At 44.3% G+C, this 17178-nt stretch overlaps 1 protein-coding gene across 3 annotated transcripts in view; it reads left to right on the top strand.

Annotated features, from left to right (window-relative positions):
- The first annotated feature begins 423 nt into the window (after positions 1-423).
- depdc5 (DEP domain containing 5, GATOR1 subcomplex subunit) overlaps positions 424-17178 on the top strand; it is a 31639-nt gene continuing 14884 nt past the window's right edge. For 2 of the 3 annotated variants that reach the window (XM_074688500.1, XM_074688498.1), the window contains exons 1-28: positions 424-641; positions 957-1023; positions 1144-1231; positions 1348-1394; positions 1822-1907; positions 2001-2084; positions 2162-2211; positions 2356-2425; positions 3765-3843; positions 3956-4017; positions 4100-4169; positions 4249-4321; positions 4400-4503; positions 4590-4664; positions 6670-6804; positions 6879-6940; positions 7019-7092; positions 7174-7243; positions 7336-7372; positions 8067-8187; positions 8890-9113; positions 9205-9405; positions 10617-10752; positions 10840-10931; positions 11107-11160; positions 12781-12964; positions 13676-13836; positions 15982-16099. In XM_074688500.1, coding sequence (XP_074544601.1) covers positions 966-1023; positions 1144-1231; positions 1348-1394; positions 1822-1907; positions 2001-2084; positions 2162-2211; positions 2356-2425; positions 3765-3843; positions 3956-4017; positions 4100-4169; positions 4249-4321; positions 4400-4503; positions 4590-4664; positions 6670-6804; positions 6879-6940; positions 7019-7092; positions 7174-7243; positions 7336-7372; positions 8067-8187; positions 8890-9113; positions 9205-9405; positions 10617-10752; positions 10840-10931; positions 11107-11160; positions 12781-12964; positions 13676-13836; positions 15982-16099 — 2615 coding nt within the window. In that variant the 5' untranslated portion in view covers positions 424-641; positions 957-965. The remainder of the gene's footprint in view (positions 642-956; positions 1024-1143; positions 1232-1347; positions 1395-1821; positions 1908-2000; positions 2085-2161; positions 2212-2355; positions 2426-3764; positions 3844-3955; positions 4018-4099; positions 4170-4248; positions 4322-4399; positions 4504-4589; positions 4665-6669; positions 6805-6878; positions 6941-7018; positions 7093-7173; positions 7244-7335; positions 7373-8066; positions 8188-8889; positions 9114-9204; positions 9406-10616; positions 10753-10839; positions 10932-11106; positions 11161-12780; positions 12965-13675; positions 13837-15981; positions 16100-17178) is intronic. The other variant, XM_074688499.1, reaches the window with a different exon arrangement.

Here is a 17178-nt window from a genome sequence, read left to right as displayed (position 1 = left end):
ATATATATATATATATATATATATATATATATATATATATATATATATATATATATATATATATATATATATATATATATAAATATATATATATATATATATATATATATATAATGAACAAATTAATGACTGTCTGACAGATGTCTGTGTGTCCCTGTCTTTTACTCTGAATTTGTTTTGTTTTTCTTTTTTACAGTTCAGACCGAACAAAATGCGCTGCCAGGTGGTATGATAAAGAAATTGTCAATTAGGCTAATTATTTTTTGTTATAACGTGGGTTAAGGATAAAGGGTAGCAGTACCAACGACAGAGCGGCGGGAACTGTTTTCACCCTGTGACCACTGTTCCAGCAGATGGCAGTATCTAGCGTCGAGTGAAATGCAACGTCCCTAAAGACACGAAGAAGAAGAAGAGAACCAATCACAGCGCACGTGATCACATTCAGCAGGAAAAGGGGTCAGTGTCAGCTGGAAAACAACAGAGTTTCTGCTCTTAAAGCAGAGTTATAACTGATAACGGATCTATTCTTTGTGCTAATATGTGACGTGATTCTGCGGTACGTCTTTTTGACTTCATGACGCACAGTTCACTAGGGTTCACTAAACGAGCTGCAGAGGGCGAGAAGGACCGAGACTGCGCAGGTTGTTACTCAGTCTGTTTAATTTTCGTTTCCATCTGCATCAGTGGTCTTTGGAAAAGTCACACTACTTTAATGTCAGTTATAATCGGATTCCTTGAAATATCTTGTAAATCTTTGCTAAAGAATAGATACATCAAACACACCCAGCCCAGTGTTACACACTGTCGAAAGATCAGATAGTAAATGAGTACTTCATAAATCGAGTGTTTTTTTTAATGCAGACTTTTAATGTAGTTTACAGCTTGTGATTTAAAACTTAAGTTTTTCCCTATGTTTCTGAAAACTCCTAAATATCTTATGTGATCTGGTTCTCCAGCCGCTCATCATGAAGACCAGCAAATCATATAAGCTTGTGCTGCATAAGAAAGGTTTTGGAGGAAGTGGTAAGCTTTATTTACCTTCCTGGTCTTCTCATTGCTTTCATTAACATTTCTCTCTTTGATAGAAATAAAAAAAAAATATTTGTCTGGTGTTTTCCTCTTATTACCTTCGCCTCTGAGCAGACGATGAGTTGGTTGTCAATCCAAAAGTATTTCCACAAGTTGGTCTGGGGGACATAGTTGAGATCGCACACCCCACAGATGAATACAGGTGAGCCTGGATGATAGGATGCAGCTTTTCACACCACAGAGTGCTTTTATCTTTTAACTTATTTTTTTTTATCTTTTACTACATGTCCTGACATTGTCTCTGGATGAAATCCCCAGTCCTCTCCTGCTGCAGGTGAAAAGTCTCAAAGAGGATCTTCAGAAAGGTGAATGAATCATCTGGTACTGTGTACTGAAGCATGTTTGTTATGTTCATGGATCCCTGTTGAATGAGATCGCATTTTCAAAATATGAAATGAGAGCTCTATGAACAACTCTCCATTATATTATTCAAGCACAAACACCAAAACAAGACAAACGACATGAGGATTTGCTGTTTTATCTTTGTGTTGTTCATCCTTGAATCATATCTTTAGGATGAGCAAATCTTAAGACAGAGTCAGTCAGTGATCCCTGAAGTGGTGAACAGTGTTCACCTATCAGTGTTCATAATATTTTGACTGATCAGTGTACAGTGCAGTACAGAGTATTTACAGTATATATCTTAAATGTTGTGTTTGATGCTCATTTAATCCAGAAAATACAGACGTGCACTGATGATGAATACATGCTGGTCATTTTCTGTCCCTGCAGAGACGATCAGCGTGGACCAGACTGTAGCACAAGCCTTTAAACTACGTGCCTATCAGGATGTTATAGTTACGACTGTAGACCCTAAGGTGAGCTCACAGTGACCCCCCGTGGCCCCTCTGTGTTTCAGTCAGCTGGACTGAATATTTGAAAGCTTTCCTCTTTTTTTGGTCTGCTTGCAGAATGTAACTCTGGACCTGGTTGAGCTCACCTTCAAAGATCAGTACATCGGCAGAGGAGACATGTGGAGACTGAAGAAGAGTCTGGTGTGTTATACTGGGATGTGTGTGTGTAGATATATTGTGTAAAAGCACAGTTATAACTGTTACCACCTTTGTTCCAGGTGAGCACATGTGCTTATGTGACACAGAAAGTGGAGTTTGCTGGAATCAGGTAGAGCACTTGTGTTTCATTTGCTCACAGACGTTTAAAAAAATGTTTAAATGACTTGAATCTTAAAGGAATCCTCATTATTCATCGGTCTTCTCTAGTTTAACGGCATTTTGTGTAATCAATGAGGCTGTTTTAATTTTCCAGAGCCCAGGCCAGTGAGCTGTGGGTGAAGGGGGAGAAAGTGACCTGTGGGTACATCAGTGAAGACACCAGGGTGAGAGAAGCTTTAGAGTAAATCCTGATGTGGATGATGAACACGTACTTGGGGATGAAGCTGGATGAAGTGCTGGTATCTGTGGTGTGGCCCCAGACTGGCTCTTATCATACCTATCAAAATATTGGGTGATCCTCCTCTCTCCTGTGGGGTGTCCCAGGGGTCCATCCTGGGTCCCCTCCTATTCTCTGTTTACATGCTCCCCTGTGGGGCAAATCACACGCAGTCATGGTCCAGATTTCCACTGTGATGTTTTTGACGAGGCCCGTAGCCTCATGGTAGGCTTTGATAGTCAGCTGTCCTTTGAAGCACAGGTGACTAAGGTCTACTCATGTTTTACACAACTGAGGCTGCTCACCAGAATCCCGTCATTTAACTCAAGCATCAAAACAGAACTGGAAACGGTCATTCATGCTTTACTCTCCTCCCACTTCTTGATTATTGTAAAACACTCTCGTCAAGCTCGAGTAAGAGTTACATTCACAGACTCCAGCTGATAGAAATGTACCTGCCAGGCTTTTAACCCTCACTAAAGGAAGTGAACACATCACACCAGTCCTTGCTACCCTCCACTGGTTACCTGTGAGTTTAAGAATTGATTTAAGATTTTACTGCTTGGTTTCAGAGCCCTTAATGGTCAGGCTCCCACTTATATTTGTGACTTAGGACCCTGATCATTGTCTGAGATCCTTCAGCAGGGATCTTTGCTGCTTGGGCCCAAGGCTTTGTAACTAAATCTCTTCTTTTATAAATGTTTTAGATGTTTTATTCATGCGTTCCTAACTGTATTTTGTTTTATTGCCAAGCTCCTTGTGGTTTTGTTTAAAAAAGGCTGTATAAATAAAGCTGGATTGGATTGGGCTGGAGCTGGCAGGAGATGCTATCATGAATTTACTTAGAAAAACTTGGAGGAGAGTCTGGGAGTGAGCTGGAGGCTGGTCAGTTTTCTGTGGAAAAGCTGGGACAGGGATTAGATTCAGAGGGGTGATCCTGACTCTGTTAACCCTGAAAGGAGGGAAACTCTGGCTCCTCTGTTCCAGACAGAGGTCGCTCAAACCAGCGTCAGGGGAAACTCAAGCTTGTTTCACAGCGGTAATGAAAGCAGCCTGACGCAGGTCGAGAGGTTTTCTTTGACACAGTCTTCCTCAGTCCTCTCCCTCTGACAGAGCCAGAAACAGTTTCATCTCTGCCTCCTGGAGCTCATAGATTAAGAGGCTGCTTGCCCGCTGAGGGACCTTATGAAGTCTGACATCACAAACATCGTCCACTGTGGACAAACTCTTCACTAACGGTGTTTATTGGTGTGACACTGTCTTATAATACTGACCTTGTGACTCAGGTGGTGTTCAGATCCACGTCTGCGATGGTGTACATCTTCATCCAGATGAGCTGTGAGATGTGGGACTTTGACATCTACGGTTGGTCTATTTTTGACCCATACTTTGAAGATCCTTCTGTGTTGATCTGCTTTCTCTGACTCTCATCTTGATGGGCGATTGTTGGAAACTGAAACCTTTTGTTTTCTTTCAGGCGATCTGTACTTTGAGAAAGCTGTGAACGGTTTCCTGTCTGACCTTTTTGCAAAGTGGAAGGTTTGTTCTTTCTCTAAGTTCTCCTGTTTAATGCTTCCTGTTAGAAAGAACAGCAGGGTGCTAACACCTGTCGTTGAAACAGGAGAAGAACTGCAGTCATGAGGTGACCGTCGTTCTTTTCTCTCGAACATTCTACAACGCCAAAACCATCGGTAGGTCTGTTTCTCCTGTTTCTACGCGATCCCTGTGAATGATGACGTGTGTGATGAGTGCAGCTGTTTGTATCCTCAGAAGAGTTTCCTGAAATCCTGAGAGGCTCCATCAGAAGCGACCATGAAGGACGGTTTTATGAAGACTTTTACAGGTTTTTCTCTCATTCCCCTACTGAAATGTGAATCACCAATCAGGTTTCTGTTTGACCTCTGAACCCTCTCATGATCAGGGTCGTTGCCCAGAACGAGAGACGTGATGAGTGGACTTCACTGCTGGTCACCATCAAGAAGCTTTTCATCCAGTACCCTGTTCTGGTGCGGCTGGAAAATGCAGGTAGAGAATGAATCCAGAGCTCATCTTGTTTTAACATCCATCAGCCAGGGGCTTCAGAAACAAGAGGTTTGGTTTTTCTTTTCCAGATGGTTTTCCTGTTGGTTATAACTCAACATCTTCTGAAGGAAACTACTTAGAAGCTATCAACCTTTCCTTTAACGGTGAGTAACCAGATGTCAGAATTATTTATCAGACTGGGGGGGGTGAGGGGGTTGAGGGAATGAAGAAATTTGTCAGATTTCTTCTGCAGGTCAGTGAGAAACTGTTTAAAGCAGGGATGTCAAACTCGTGCCATGGAGGGCCAAGAGGCTGCAGGTTTTCCTTCCAACCAAGACCTCCACCAGCTGGTTTCACTGATTAGTCCCTGCTCTCTGCTTGAAGGTGAGGTAATCAGTGGAATCAGCTGGTGGAGGTCTTGGTTGGAAGGAAAACCTGCAGCCTCTTGGCCCTCCATGGCACGAGTTTGACATCCCTGGTTTAAAGGGTTCATTTAGGGGTAGGGTCTGCAGGAAACACAACATTCAAACTGGGCTCCTCCTCCTTGGATCAGTGCCAGCAGCAGCACACACCCACAGCCTCCAAAAGGAAGCTACCTGAACACACTCACTAGCCCAGCAACCACCTGTAGCATCACGTTTCTACATGGGAGAGACTCAAGAGCAGTGCACCTGACTTAGCATGTTAGCACAAGCTAATCACTGGGTTATCTGACACATTCACCCTCGTTTAGGAACAGGTTTTACCTGTTTGGTGTTTTGTTTTACTTTGGTTGTTTTTCTTTCTCTGTGCTACGTCCGCTATCGTAGCTTCTCTGATAAGCTTCTTCCACTCACTATCATCAAGCAAAGTCACCTGTGCACTAGGTGACCTGTGATTGGCTGGGGTAGCCATGTCTACTCTCCATCCAGAAACATCCCGACTCAACCAACACATCAACACACAGGCAGAGGAGAGGGTTGAGGCAGACACAGACACACATGTATAAAGGTCCATAGGAGAAGATTGAGCAAGATTAATCCACATAATTTGACATTTTATTTTTTTGAAAAACCCAGCAGACCCTAACTTTAAGTCATTCAGAAAAGATTGGGCAAATAAGGAAGAATCTGTGGAGACTTTAAAGTCATAAATTAGAAGAAAGACCAGTTATTTGGGCTATCATGGGATTCATTTCTAGTTAGTGAATAATTTACTATACAAATTTAAGATCAAGAAAATGCAGAAAATTTCTACACTATATTAACAATGAAAAACATTTTTTGCTGTTATCTTGGTTTAGGATCAGATACATACAATAAAAACAATCACTGGCCACTTTACTATGGACACCTTGCTAACATCGAGTTGAACTACCAAGCAATAGGTGTTCAGTTTGTACTAAGGGGCCCAAAATGAGCCAGTTAAACCTCCCCACACCCTTGCACCACCACCAGCAGCCCCAACGGTTGATACAAGGACGGATGGATCCATGCTTTCATGTTGTTGACGCCAAATTCTGACCCTACCATCCGAATGCGGAGCAGAAATCCAGACTCATCAGACCAGACAACGTTTCTCCAATCTTCTATTGTCCAGTTTTGGTGTTGCTGTGTGAATTGTAGCCTCAGTTTCCTGTTCTTAGCTGACAGGAGGGTCACCCGGTGTGGTCTTCTGCTGCTGTAGCCCATCTGCCTCAAGGTTGGACGTGTTGTGTGTTCAGAGATGCTCTTCTGCAGACCTCGGTTGTAACCAGTGGTTATTGGAGTTACTGTTGCCTTTCCATCATGTCTGTCTGTCTATGTCTATCCATTCTCCTCTGACCTATGGCATCAACAAGGCATTTTGCCGCTCATTGGATATTTTCTCTTTCTGGGACCGTTCTCTGTAAACCCTAGAGATGGTTGTGGGTTAAAATCCCAGTAGATCGGCAGTTTCTGAAATACTCAGACCAGCCCGTCTGGCACCAACAACCATGCCACATTCAAAGTCCCTTAAATCACCTTTCTTCCCCATTCTGATGCTTGCTTTGACCTGCAGCAGATCGTCTTCATCCTATCTACATGCCTGTACGCCACAGAGCTGCTGCCCTGTGATTGGCTGTTTAGGTATCTCTTAACAAGCAGATGAACAGGTGAACGTGATGAAGTGGCCTCTGAGTGTAAATGATACTGACCGTGTCCTCCACAGTGTTCGATAAGCACTACATTAACCGGAACTTTGACCGCACGGGGCAGATGACAGTGGTCATCACTCCGGGTGTCGGGGTGTTTGAAGTCGACAGACTGCTGATGATCCTCACCAAGCAGCGCATGATTGACAACGGTCAGTGTGATGACACGATGACGTCTCGAGTCTTTTCAAAAGTCAGATGTGTTGGTGACACAGTTTTCTTGTAGGTATTGGAGTGGACCTGGTGTGTATGGGGGAGCAGCCACTGCATGCCGTGCCGCTGTTCAAGGTGACGACGTTCAGCTCATCAGTCTTTGTGATCATATCTAATGAACCTGTTGGTAACTGAATGTCTTTGTCTCTATAGCTGCACAACAGGACAACACCAGGAGACTCACGCGTGGGCGACGACTACAACCTTCCTCACTGGATCAACCACAGGCACGATGACTCTATGCTCCTGTTCTATCTGTAGATGGAAATGATGGACTAACACCTTGGTGCTTCTGTTTCACTCTTTAGTTTTTACAGTTCTCAGAGTCAGAACTCCTGTGGCTCCTTCACACCAAGGATCAAGCTGGCCGGCAGAAAGGTAGAGCCACATTGTCACAGCTTTGAAGGTTTGACTTCAGATCGTGTGTATTCACTGATTTCACATCTTGATAAATGTTCAATTTGTTCTAGCTTCATGCTGAAAGGTTCAAGAGCAGCAAGGACCACTGTAAGTGTTGACCCTGTTTCTGTCAGAACAAGCTCGACCCCGGGACATCAGACGATCTGTTTTTAAAGAGGGACACGTTTAATTTAGTGAAAATAACCAAGAACCAGCAGCTCTTACTGACATATTCATTAACTGTGATAGTAACATCTGAATGCTCAATCTGTTAACTCTATCTTTTAGTGGTTTCTATAAAATCAGCCTCTCAGTGCTCAAACATCGTCATAGACTGATGACATCACAGCTCACCTGTCCCTCAGGTGTGTCTGATCCCAGATGATCAGTGGTCAGTGTTTCTGTAGTGTTATGTGCTGAGTTAACATCAGCAAACCCTGCTTCAGACCAAGGACCATGTTCTCCATTAGGGGGTGGTGTGGGGTAGATATGTCAGGTTGTTTTTACGTTAGGATCAGGATCTGGATTTGATCAGGATTTTTTTCAGACTCAGAATATCTTGACCTGAAACAACATTTAAAACCCAAACCTTTTCTGATCTTGTAGTCTGAACTGCTTTGATGCACCAGTTTTTGTCTTTTCTGCTCTGTTTATTCTCTTATACTGAGCCACTCTTAGTCTCTCAGCGCCTGTTTTCACCTCTGTTAGGACCAAGTTTGGACATTTAGTCCAGGTGTGTTCTGAATAGTAATGAAATGACATTTCCTGGTCTCTGTAAATGGTCTTGTCTTGGCTCGTCCAGCTCTCTGTGCTCCAAAGGACTCTGACAACAGCCTGCCCATCCAGGTGAACTATGACGCCTACGACGCTCAGGTCTTCAGACTCCCTGGACCGTCCCGGATTCAGAGGAGCACCAACTTCAGGTACTGACTTCTACCACAACACTCACCTTTCTGACCATGTTGCGTTAAACCTGATGATGTTGATTGTCTCTGTCTGTCTGTCTCTGTCTGTCTCTGTCTGACTCTGTCTGACTCTGTCTGACTCTGTCTGACTCTGTCTGTCTTTGTCTGTCTCTGTCTGTCTCTGTCTGACTCTGTCTGTCTCTGTCTGACTCTGTCTGTCTCTGTCTGTCTGTCTATCTGTCTGTCTCTGTCTGTCTCTGTCTGTCTTTGTCTGACTCTATCTGTCTGTCTCTGCCTGTCTCTGTCTGTCTGTCTATCTGTCTGTCTCTGTCTGTCTCTGTCTGTCTCTGTCTGACTCTGTCTGTCTCTGTCTGACTCTGTCTGTCTCTGTCTGTCTGTCTATCTGTCTGTCTCTGTCTGTCTCTGTCTGACTCTGTCTGACTGTCTCTTTCTGACTCTGTCTGTCTCTGTCTGTCTCTGTCTGTCTCTGTCTGTCTCTGTCTGACTCTGTCTGACTCTGTCTGTCTGTCTGACTCTGTCTGTCTCTGTCTGACTCTGTCTGTCTCTGTCTGACTCTGTCTGTCTCTGTCTGTCTGTCTGTCTCTGTCTGACTCTGTCTGACTCTGTCTGACTCTGTCTGACTCTGTCTGTCTGTCTGTCTCTGTCTGTCTCTGTCTGTCTCTGCCTATCTCTCTGCCTGTCTCTCTGCCTGTCTCTCAGGATGGGTCAGGACAAAGAGCAGAGTGGGAGGAAGAGCTGGGGCTCAGTGGATGTCAGTGGGGGTATAGGTGTGTCCCCACCTGTCCGCTCCGTGGGTCCTGAGGAACAGCGTAGTCTGGCCTCTGATGACAGTATGGGTCCTGTGTCCAACGTGCTGCTGATCCCCCGCATGCCCCCTGCTCAGTATGAGGTCAGCAGTTCCCTGGGGTACACCAGCACCAGAGGTAACCCCCCCAGACCTTTGCAGACTTAAACCCCACAAACAGAGTGAGTACTTTGACCTTTCTGACAGTGTCCTGTGAATCTCTGGCTCAGAGCTGTTGGAGAAGATGATGGACTCTCAGAGGGACTCTAGCGCCCCCGGCAGGTTCACTGTGGGGAGTGCTGAGTCCACACTGCACATCCGTCCTGGAGGTTACACCCCGCAGAGAGCGCTCATCAACCCCTTCACCCCGTCCAGGATGCCCATGAAGCTCACCTCCAACCGCCGACGCTGGATGCACACCTTCCCTGTCGGTAAGAGCTCCGCCCTGCACAGGTTCAAACACACTCACACACACATTCAGACACGTTTAAACACACTCACACACATTCAATCACACTCAGACATGTTTAAACACACTCACACACACACATTCAGACACATTAAGACACTTCAAGCACTCTCACACAGGTTCAAACATGTTAGGGTTGATTCACTGGACCCATTAAAGACTGGACGAGTAAGTCTTTGTCTGCAGACTTTTCTGGGTTGATACAGTTTTTTATTTTTATTACTGTGAATCATTGAATGAAATCACAGAAGCATCATATTCTAGCCTCAGCTCAGTTTTAATGTGGTTAACAAAGATTATGATGATGACTGTTCTACGACCTATTTGGACGATGACGAGCTCAGTGACTCCTCTGATGAGGCGGTGTGTGTTTGTCACATCACCACAACCAGCTCCTGAGCCGACGTCTCTATGGATTTGACCTTTGATCTTTTGTGCTGCTGCTACTGTAAAAAAGCTCTGCGTCGTCAGCTCCATCCTTCCCTGTTCTGTGATCTGTTAGACACATTAAGTCAGACGTTTGGAACTTTGGATCAACTCTTCATCATCAGAGATGAAGCCCCACCTGACTTGTAGTAAAGATCTTTTTGCTATGACTCCACTTTTATCCGTGGGTGATGACCTTTATTCACTGACAAATTTAATCAACATTAATGCCAGTATTTGATTGGCTCCATGAATGAATCAAAACAGAAAAGGTTTTGACTAAAGTAAAGATCAAATGTATTTTGACTAAAACAGGACTCAATTGACTAGAAAAAGATTTTAGGTCACTCCTCAATGATTTGTCACTTTACTGTAACAGATTTTTTATAAGACATCAGCAGTTTGTGGACCTCCACAGGCTTTCTGAGAATCTTTGGCCTGATGAACAAACACACAGAAGGAAGAGTCTGAGTCTTTAGATCTACAGCTAGTTGCAGGTCAAGCATCGTCCTGGTTTCTCTGGCCTCTGAATTTTAAGCTCAGATCTTTGAGGAGTAAAACTTGATCCTTTATCTTCTTATTTCATATTAACTTCATTGTTCCTGATAAAATCATCAACAGTGATTTACAGACTGTTTATTTTACTTTAATTCTATTTTTTCAAAATCAACTTAGACCAGGAGTTCATATGGTTTTGGCCACTGCTGTATCTGAGCCCCAGAAGAGACTGACTTGTGTCGTTCTCAGGTCCGTCTGGAGAGGCCATCCAGATCCACCACCAGACCAGACAGAACATGGCTGAACTCCAAGGCAGCCAGAAGAGGGACCCCGCTCAGACCTCCGCTGAGCTGCTGGAGCTGGCCTATCACGAGGCCACTGGAAGGTCGACCCCCCCGTCTCAAACAGCTCTACCCTTTCAGGTTTTTAGAGAACACCTCTCTGGTAAATTCATTTTTTTGTTTTGCTTCAGACGCACAACCTTCAGGCAGGGAGGGGAGAACAGCCTGTACATCGGAGGAGGGATGGAGGAGCTGACTGGAAGTCCTGGGAGCAACAACAACGGTGATCTGCCCTCTCTGAGACTGACACGCCACGCTCTGTGACTCCACGTCATCACAGATTTATCCCATCAAATCCACAGTTCAAGGCTCTACACTTGGAAAAACCATCAACATGACATGACAACATTAATCATAAGAAAGTGTGATATTTACTCTGTGTTTTTGTTGTCTCACAGGAACGAACAGCCATGGCTCTTTTAAAGACCTGTCCTTTGGGGGTACAAACCCAAGTGAGTCTATCTTTAAATCTAAAACATGTCGGTTGTTGAAAAAGTGCTCTCCTGGGCTGACCTCCTCAGTCACTGACAGACGCGAGCAGTCAGAGGCTCTGTGTCACTGACCTCCTGAGGGTTTCTCCAGCTTCAGCTGCTCCTCTCGGCTTCTGTCTCATTGGGCTGCAGAGAAATGAGCTCTTAGATCTGTGGACACCTTCTCTGTCAGACTCCTTCTGTCTGTCTCCCTGAGCAGCCTGTTGGTGTTCACTGAAGATCAGATATCCCCATGAAGGAGCTCTAAGAGGCTACGCTTTGACAGAGAAGCCCTCAGCGTGTTTTTTTTTTCAGAAAAAAACAGCATTTATAATTTTTGGGGTGCTGCAAAATGTGATTCTTCGATATTTCTGATTTGTGCAATTTTTAATTTGCTTTTTTAAGGTTCCATCAGGAGCTGTATTTTCAAGTAAACTGAAATGTAAAGTGCAGTTCATAGAGGAGTGCAGGCAGTCTTCCTGTCGCTTTCTGACCTTCTTTGAGGGAGCTTTTGATTCATTTTTATCTAATCTTCAAGACAACTACATAAACTAAATCTGTTTGTGTTGGATCTGACGGCTCTGACCCTGTGCAAATGTTTCTGATAAATCTGTCCCTGTGAGGTCAGACAGACCCTGAAAACATGGGCCCTGGCTCTGAGCATCAGACACACTCCTGTAAAAAGCTGAAGCTCCCAGAAACCGCTGTATCTGCTAAAGAGTTCATCTTTTTAATCCAAGTCCATTGTGAAGTAGTTGTTGTTGATCTTTTGATTGAAGGGATTAGGACTCACAGCAGATCTGGTTTAAGCCTCATTAACTAAAACCTAGTTGTGGTCTGGTCTATCAGAGTCTAGCCTCTGACGCTCTGTTTTTCCACCATGTGTTCCTGTGTATGACCTGTTTGAGTGTCTCTTTAGCTCCGCCCCCTGCTCTGTGGTGTGCAGTGTGTTTCCTTTGATCCCTGTCAGGTCGATGAATCCCTCCTCCTGCCAGAGCTGTTTTCAAAGTTTCCTATCATCTGAATGCTGCATGCTGGGATTTCTCTGCTTTAAGTACTCCAACACCTCGTACTTCACTCCTCTGCTGAGCTCAGGACACAGTTTTAACAGCCTGTGAAGTAGATCACTGTCTATCGCTATGCCACGATTTGCATGTGTGTATCACTACTCTGTAGCTGCAGGCCTCGGTGGACTCACCGCCGAGGAGATGCGGCCAGTGAAGTAACACCTAACGTGTTTTTTTCTCCCCTCTCTTCCCTTCCTTCCTTCCTTCCTTCCTGACTCTCTGTTTGTGTTTTTGTTTTCACCTTATTCCATTTTTGTTTTTTCATCCTTCTTGTATTAACATCACCCTCCTGTGCATTTCCTTTCTCTTCACATGCATCATCTCCATCACCCACACACATGTACCCCTCCACGTCGGGTACATGCATTTGTCCTTGTTTTGGGGATTTTTGTGTGTGTGTGTGTGTGTGTGTGTGTGTGTGTGTGTGTGTGTGTGTGTGTGTGTGTGTGTGTGTGTGTGTGTGTGTGTGTGTGTGTGTGTGTGTGTGTGTGTGTGTGTGTGTGTGTGTGTGTGTGTGGTGTGGGCGCTCCTGAAGCCCTGCTGATATCTGCACCCCCGACAGTGCCCAGCTTCTGCTGCACAGTTGGGGTAGACTGGAAGTCTTTGACCACGCCAGCCTGCCTGCCGCTCACCACCGACTACTTCCCCGACCGCCAGGCGCTGCAGAACGACTACACTGAGGGCTGCTACGACCTGCTGCCGCACAGTGACCTGGAGAGGTACGCCATGTCTTCTGTCTAGGAGATAATCCCTCAGATTAGAAGAGTGAGAACTAACTGAGGCATCTGCTGCCAAATGATCAGAAAAAAACTGCTTGGCTGATTTAACGTAGCTTTGAGCTTCTGTGAGGAACTTTTGTCCATTTTGGTGCCTGGGTTTGATTTGGATGCTTTAATTATTCGACTTTGCACAGAGAAACAAAATGATGCCACAGAAACCAAAAACTACCATGACTGAGACTCTTACACAGCTTTCTCAGCCAACAACATGCTTCACTTGGTCCTCGGTCAAACCAGCGGCAGATGTTGTGTCACAGAGCATCCAGAGTTTTTAATGAGGCCCAAAGGAAAAATGATGGATTCATGAGAGCAGCCTTCACAGAAGTCTCTACTTACTGACAGACAAGCCTCCTTTTATTGAATATCACTCACTGATGGATACTGCTGTGAACCTGACATTACCAAAACTCAACATTTCCAGGATCTATGACAAAGAAAAGAGGAACACAAAAAAGCAGTCACCAGTGGAGCCCAAAACAGATTATTATCATTTCTTCTGGTAATGAAAAATGTATTTGATATTAAAAACACAATCTTGAGAAAATCTACAAAGAACTTTTTCCCAGGCTGTCTTACAGTAATGTGACACTTGTTAAATGTGTAATAAAATGTTGCGTAGTCAGGATTTCTGACGTTTTTCTCTCCCTCCAGGCGGGAAGATGAATCCCCGGTGATGAGTGCGTCTCAGGTCTTTGAGGAGTTCATCTGTCAGAGGTTGATGCAGGGTTACCAGATCATTGTCCAGCCAAACACCAGGAAACCTAAAGCCTCTGTGGCCACGCCGCTCGGCAGCAGTCCTCATTACTCAAGAGGTGAACTAACGTTTCATACTTACTTTATTTATACGTCTGTGTGAGGTTTTTGTTTTTATTTTGAAAGGACAGCGTCATAAACAGTGCATCCAGAAAGTTTACACAGCCCTTCACTTTTAAATATTTATATTCTAAATTTTAAAATTATATATTAAATTTTTTTGTAAATTATTTTTCAAAACATTTTAAAATTGCATTTTTATTATTTTGCGAATTTATACATGAAAAAAAAGAAAAATAAAATATATTTAAATGCTACTTTAAAAAAGTCAAATTTTTGAAGTTTCCTTTTTTTTGGATATTAATAACATGACATTTCTTTTAAATTTTTCCTTTTTTTTCTTTAAAAACTAAAAAAAAACATTAAAATTCTTGCATGTTTTTGAAATATGAAAAATAAGAAACTTTTGAAACTTTTGAAATTTCAATTTCCAAAAGAAATTTGATAATCATTTTTAAAATAAAAAATCTAAGACATTACATGTCTGAAAGTATTCACATTATAAGCTCAGAACTTTTTTGATGCACCTTTATCAGAAATGACCGCCTCGAGTCTTTTGGAGTATAATGCCTCCGGCTTGGCTCACCTCTCTTTGGGCAGTTTGACCCACTCCTCTGTGCAGCTCCTCTCAGCTCCGTCAGGTTGGATGGGGAGCATCGGTGCACAGACACTTTCAGATCTCTCCAGAGATGTTGGATCAGATTCAGGTCTGGGCTCTGGCTGAACCACTTAAGGACCCGAAGCCCCTCCTCTGATATCTTGGCTGTGGTCTTCGGGTCGTTGTCCTGCTGAGATGAACCGTGGCTCCAGTCTGAGGTCTTAAGTCCCCTGGCTGTGGTTTTTATCCAGAATGTCTCTGTTCATCGCTGTATTCATCTTCCCCTCAATCCTGACTGGTCTCTTAGGTCCTGCTGCTGAAAAACATCCCCACAGCATGATGCGGACTCCGCCATGCTTCACTGTAGGGAGGGTACGGTCCAGGTGATGAGCCTGGTTTCCTCCAAACATGACGCCTGGTGTTCACGCCAAAGAGTTCAGTCTTTGTCCAATCAGAGCAGAGGATTTTCTTCCTCATGGTCTGAGACTCCTTCAGGGGCCTTTAGGCAGACTCCAGGTGGACTTCCATGATCCTTTTACTGAGGAGGGGCTTCCTCTGGCCTCTGTACCATACAGGGCTGATTGGTGGATTGCTGCAGAGATGGTTGTTCTTCTGGAAGGTTCCCCTCTCTTTCCACAGAGGACTTCTGGAGCTCTGACAGAGGGACCATCAGGTTCTTGGTCTCCTCCCTGAATAAGGCCCTTCTCCCCTGATGGCTCAGTTTAGACGGGGTCCAGCTCCAGAAAGAGTCCAGGTAGTTCTGGCCTCTTCATTCACAGATGATGGAGTCCACTGGGCTCATTGGGACCTTCACAGCAGCAGAAATGTTTCTGGACCCTTCCCCCGATCTTTGCCTGGAGACCATCCTGTCTCTGAGGTCTAGAGACAGATGGCTCCTTTGGCTTCCTGCTTGGTTCCTGCTCTGTCGCTCTCTGTCACCTGTGGACCTTACATAGACAGGTGTGTGCCTTTCCACATCAGGTCCAATCAGCTGGATTTACCACAGGTGGACTCCAGTCAGGCTGTGGGAACATCTCAAGGAGGATCAGGGGAAATAGGATGAGCTTTCACGTTGTCGTTATGGGGTTTTATGTGAAGAATTTTGAGGAAAAAATGAATTAATTTAATTTTAGAAATAGGCTGTGGGATAAAATGTGGAAAAAGTGAAGCGCTGTGAAAATGTTCCTGATCCACTGCAGGTGGAGAGAGGGAAGATGGTGTTTGATCTCATCACCAGAACAATACGACCCGTGGCCTCTCTGAACTGATGCCACAGTATAACCAACCTTGTGTGTAAATGTATAATCCTGGACATTCATAGGTTGTTTGGATATAGCTGAAGAAACAGGCGCCCACATCTGACAGAGGTTATTCTACCACCCAAAGGTTAACAGACTCTGAAACGAAACTTTCCAGCAGCAGCAGTGTTTCAGTTTTCTTCGTGCCGTGTGTTGATGTAATATGTCCTGTAAAGGAAACTGAGTTTGAACTCATCTTCAGGACTGTCAGCACTCTTCTTCACCTTGTTTCCCGTTTTCCTTCCCAGGTCTGGTGTCACTGCGTCGAGCGGAGGAGGAGAGTGTTTATTGGCTCAGTATGGGTCGGACCTTCCACAAAGTCTGCCTCAAGGACAAGATAATCACCGTCACTCGATACCTGCCCAAGTAAGTCCGCCTGGAAACCTGTGTTTCAGACAGCATATTCACTGTGTCTGAGTCGTCCAACAGATAAAAGCAGCCTGAGGAGTTTAAACAGACAAGTCACCCCATGCCTGTGACTGCTCCATCAATGGACACGTACCAGGCTATGACGTACGAAGACATGAACTTGTGTCAATAAATAGAAACCCTCCCAGACCAAAAAGAGCAGACAGACCACTGAGTCTGAGACCTGGGTTTTAATAAAGGAGCCAGAAACTATGTCCAGACCAAGACCTGCACCACACCTGCAGGAGTATTAATGGTTTTGTATTTTAAGATAATAGGACGGATTGATAGTTTGATGAAACACCACAGTTTCACTATGAGCGTTAAATCTGTTTCTGTCAATTTTAAGTTTCACTCATACCTACCCTACATACTGAGCCCATGTTTGGTGGTAACCTTGACCCAAACCAACTTTTTCAATAACTACAGAAAGTCAAAACTGGATCCAGAACATTAACAGGTCAATCATTGCCTTGCAGTCAAACCTTCGAAACCTCAGGTTGATTAATAAGAGCTGCTGACGTCACTGGTGTTTCAGGGTAAAGTGTGACCCTGTTCATTGGTGACTATCAGCTGGAAATCACTGACATGTTTGGCTGAGAGTCAACGCTCAGCACGGTCTTTGCTCTAAAACACCAGTAGCTTTTTATGGCCTGAACTGGATAAGCATTGAGTCTGACAGCTGACCACAGAACAAATGTACATGTTTCTGCTGCTGACAGCTTTAATTTAGTGTTTAAAGAGTGAGAACTCGTCTGAATGAATGGAGCTAAACGCTGCTTCTGTTGCTGAGATGTGTGCTCGTATTTATGACGACGCTGAGTGTTAATTGGTCCAGAAGGTGTTCTCTGATCAAAAAAGAACAAATGTTCCTAAGAAAAACTGACCATCTGTTGCAGAAAACATCATCAGTGTTTTCTGACAATAAAACACCTCAGTCTTCTTACAAAAATCACGTCTGAGGAACATTTTCCTGGAAAATCCTTCCATCATGGTGTGTTCTTCTCAGCTGCTGTTAACATCATAAATGTTTGACT

This window comes from Halichoeres trimaculatus, unplaced genomic scaffold (assembly GCF_033239565.1).
Source record: "Halichoeres trimaculatus isolate MK-OKI-2021-1 unplaced genomic scaffold, fHalTri1.1 fHalTri1_scaffold_15, whole genome shotgun sequence".
In the NCBI taxonomy this organism is placed as follows: domain Eukaryota; kingdom Metazoa; phylum Chordata; class Actinopteri; order Labriformes; family Labridae; genus Halichoeres; species Halichoeres trimaculatus.
The sequence above is the reverse complement of the archived record's forward strand: the minus strand, read 5'-3'. Positions and strand labels throughout refer to the sequence as shown.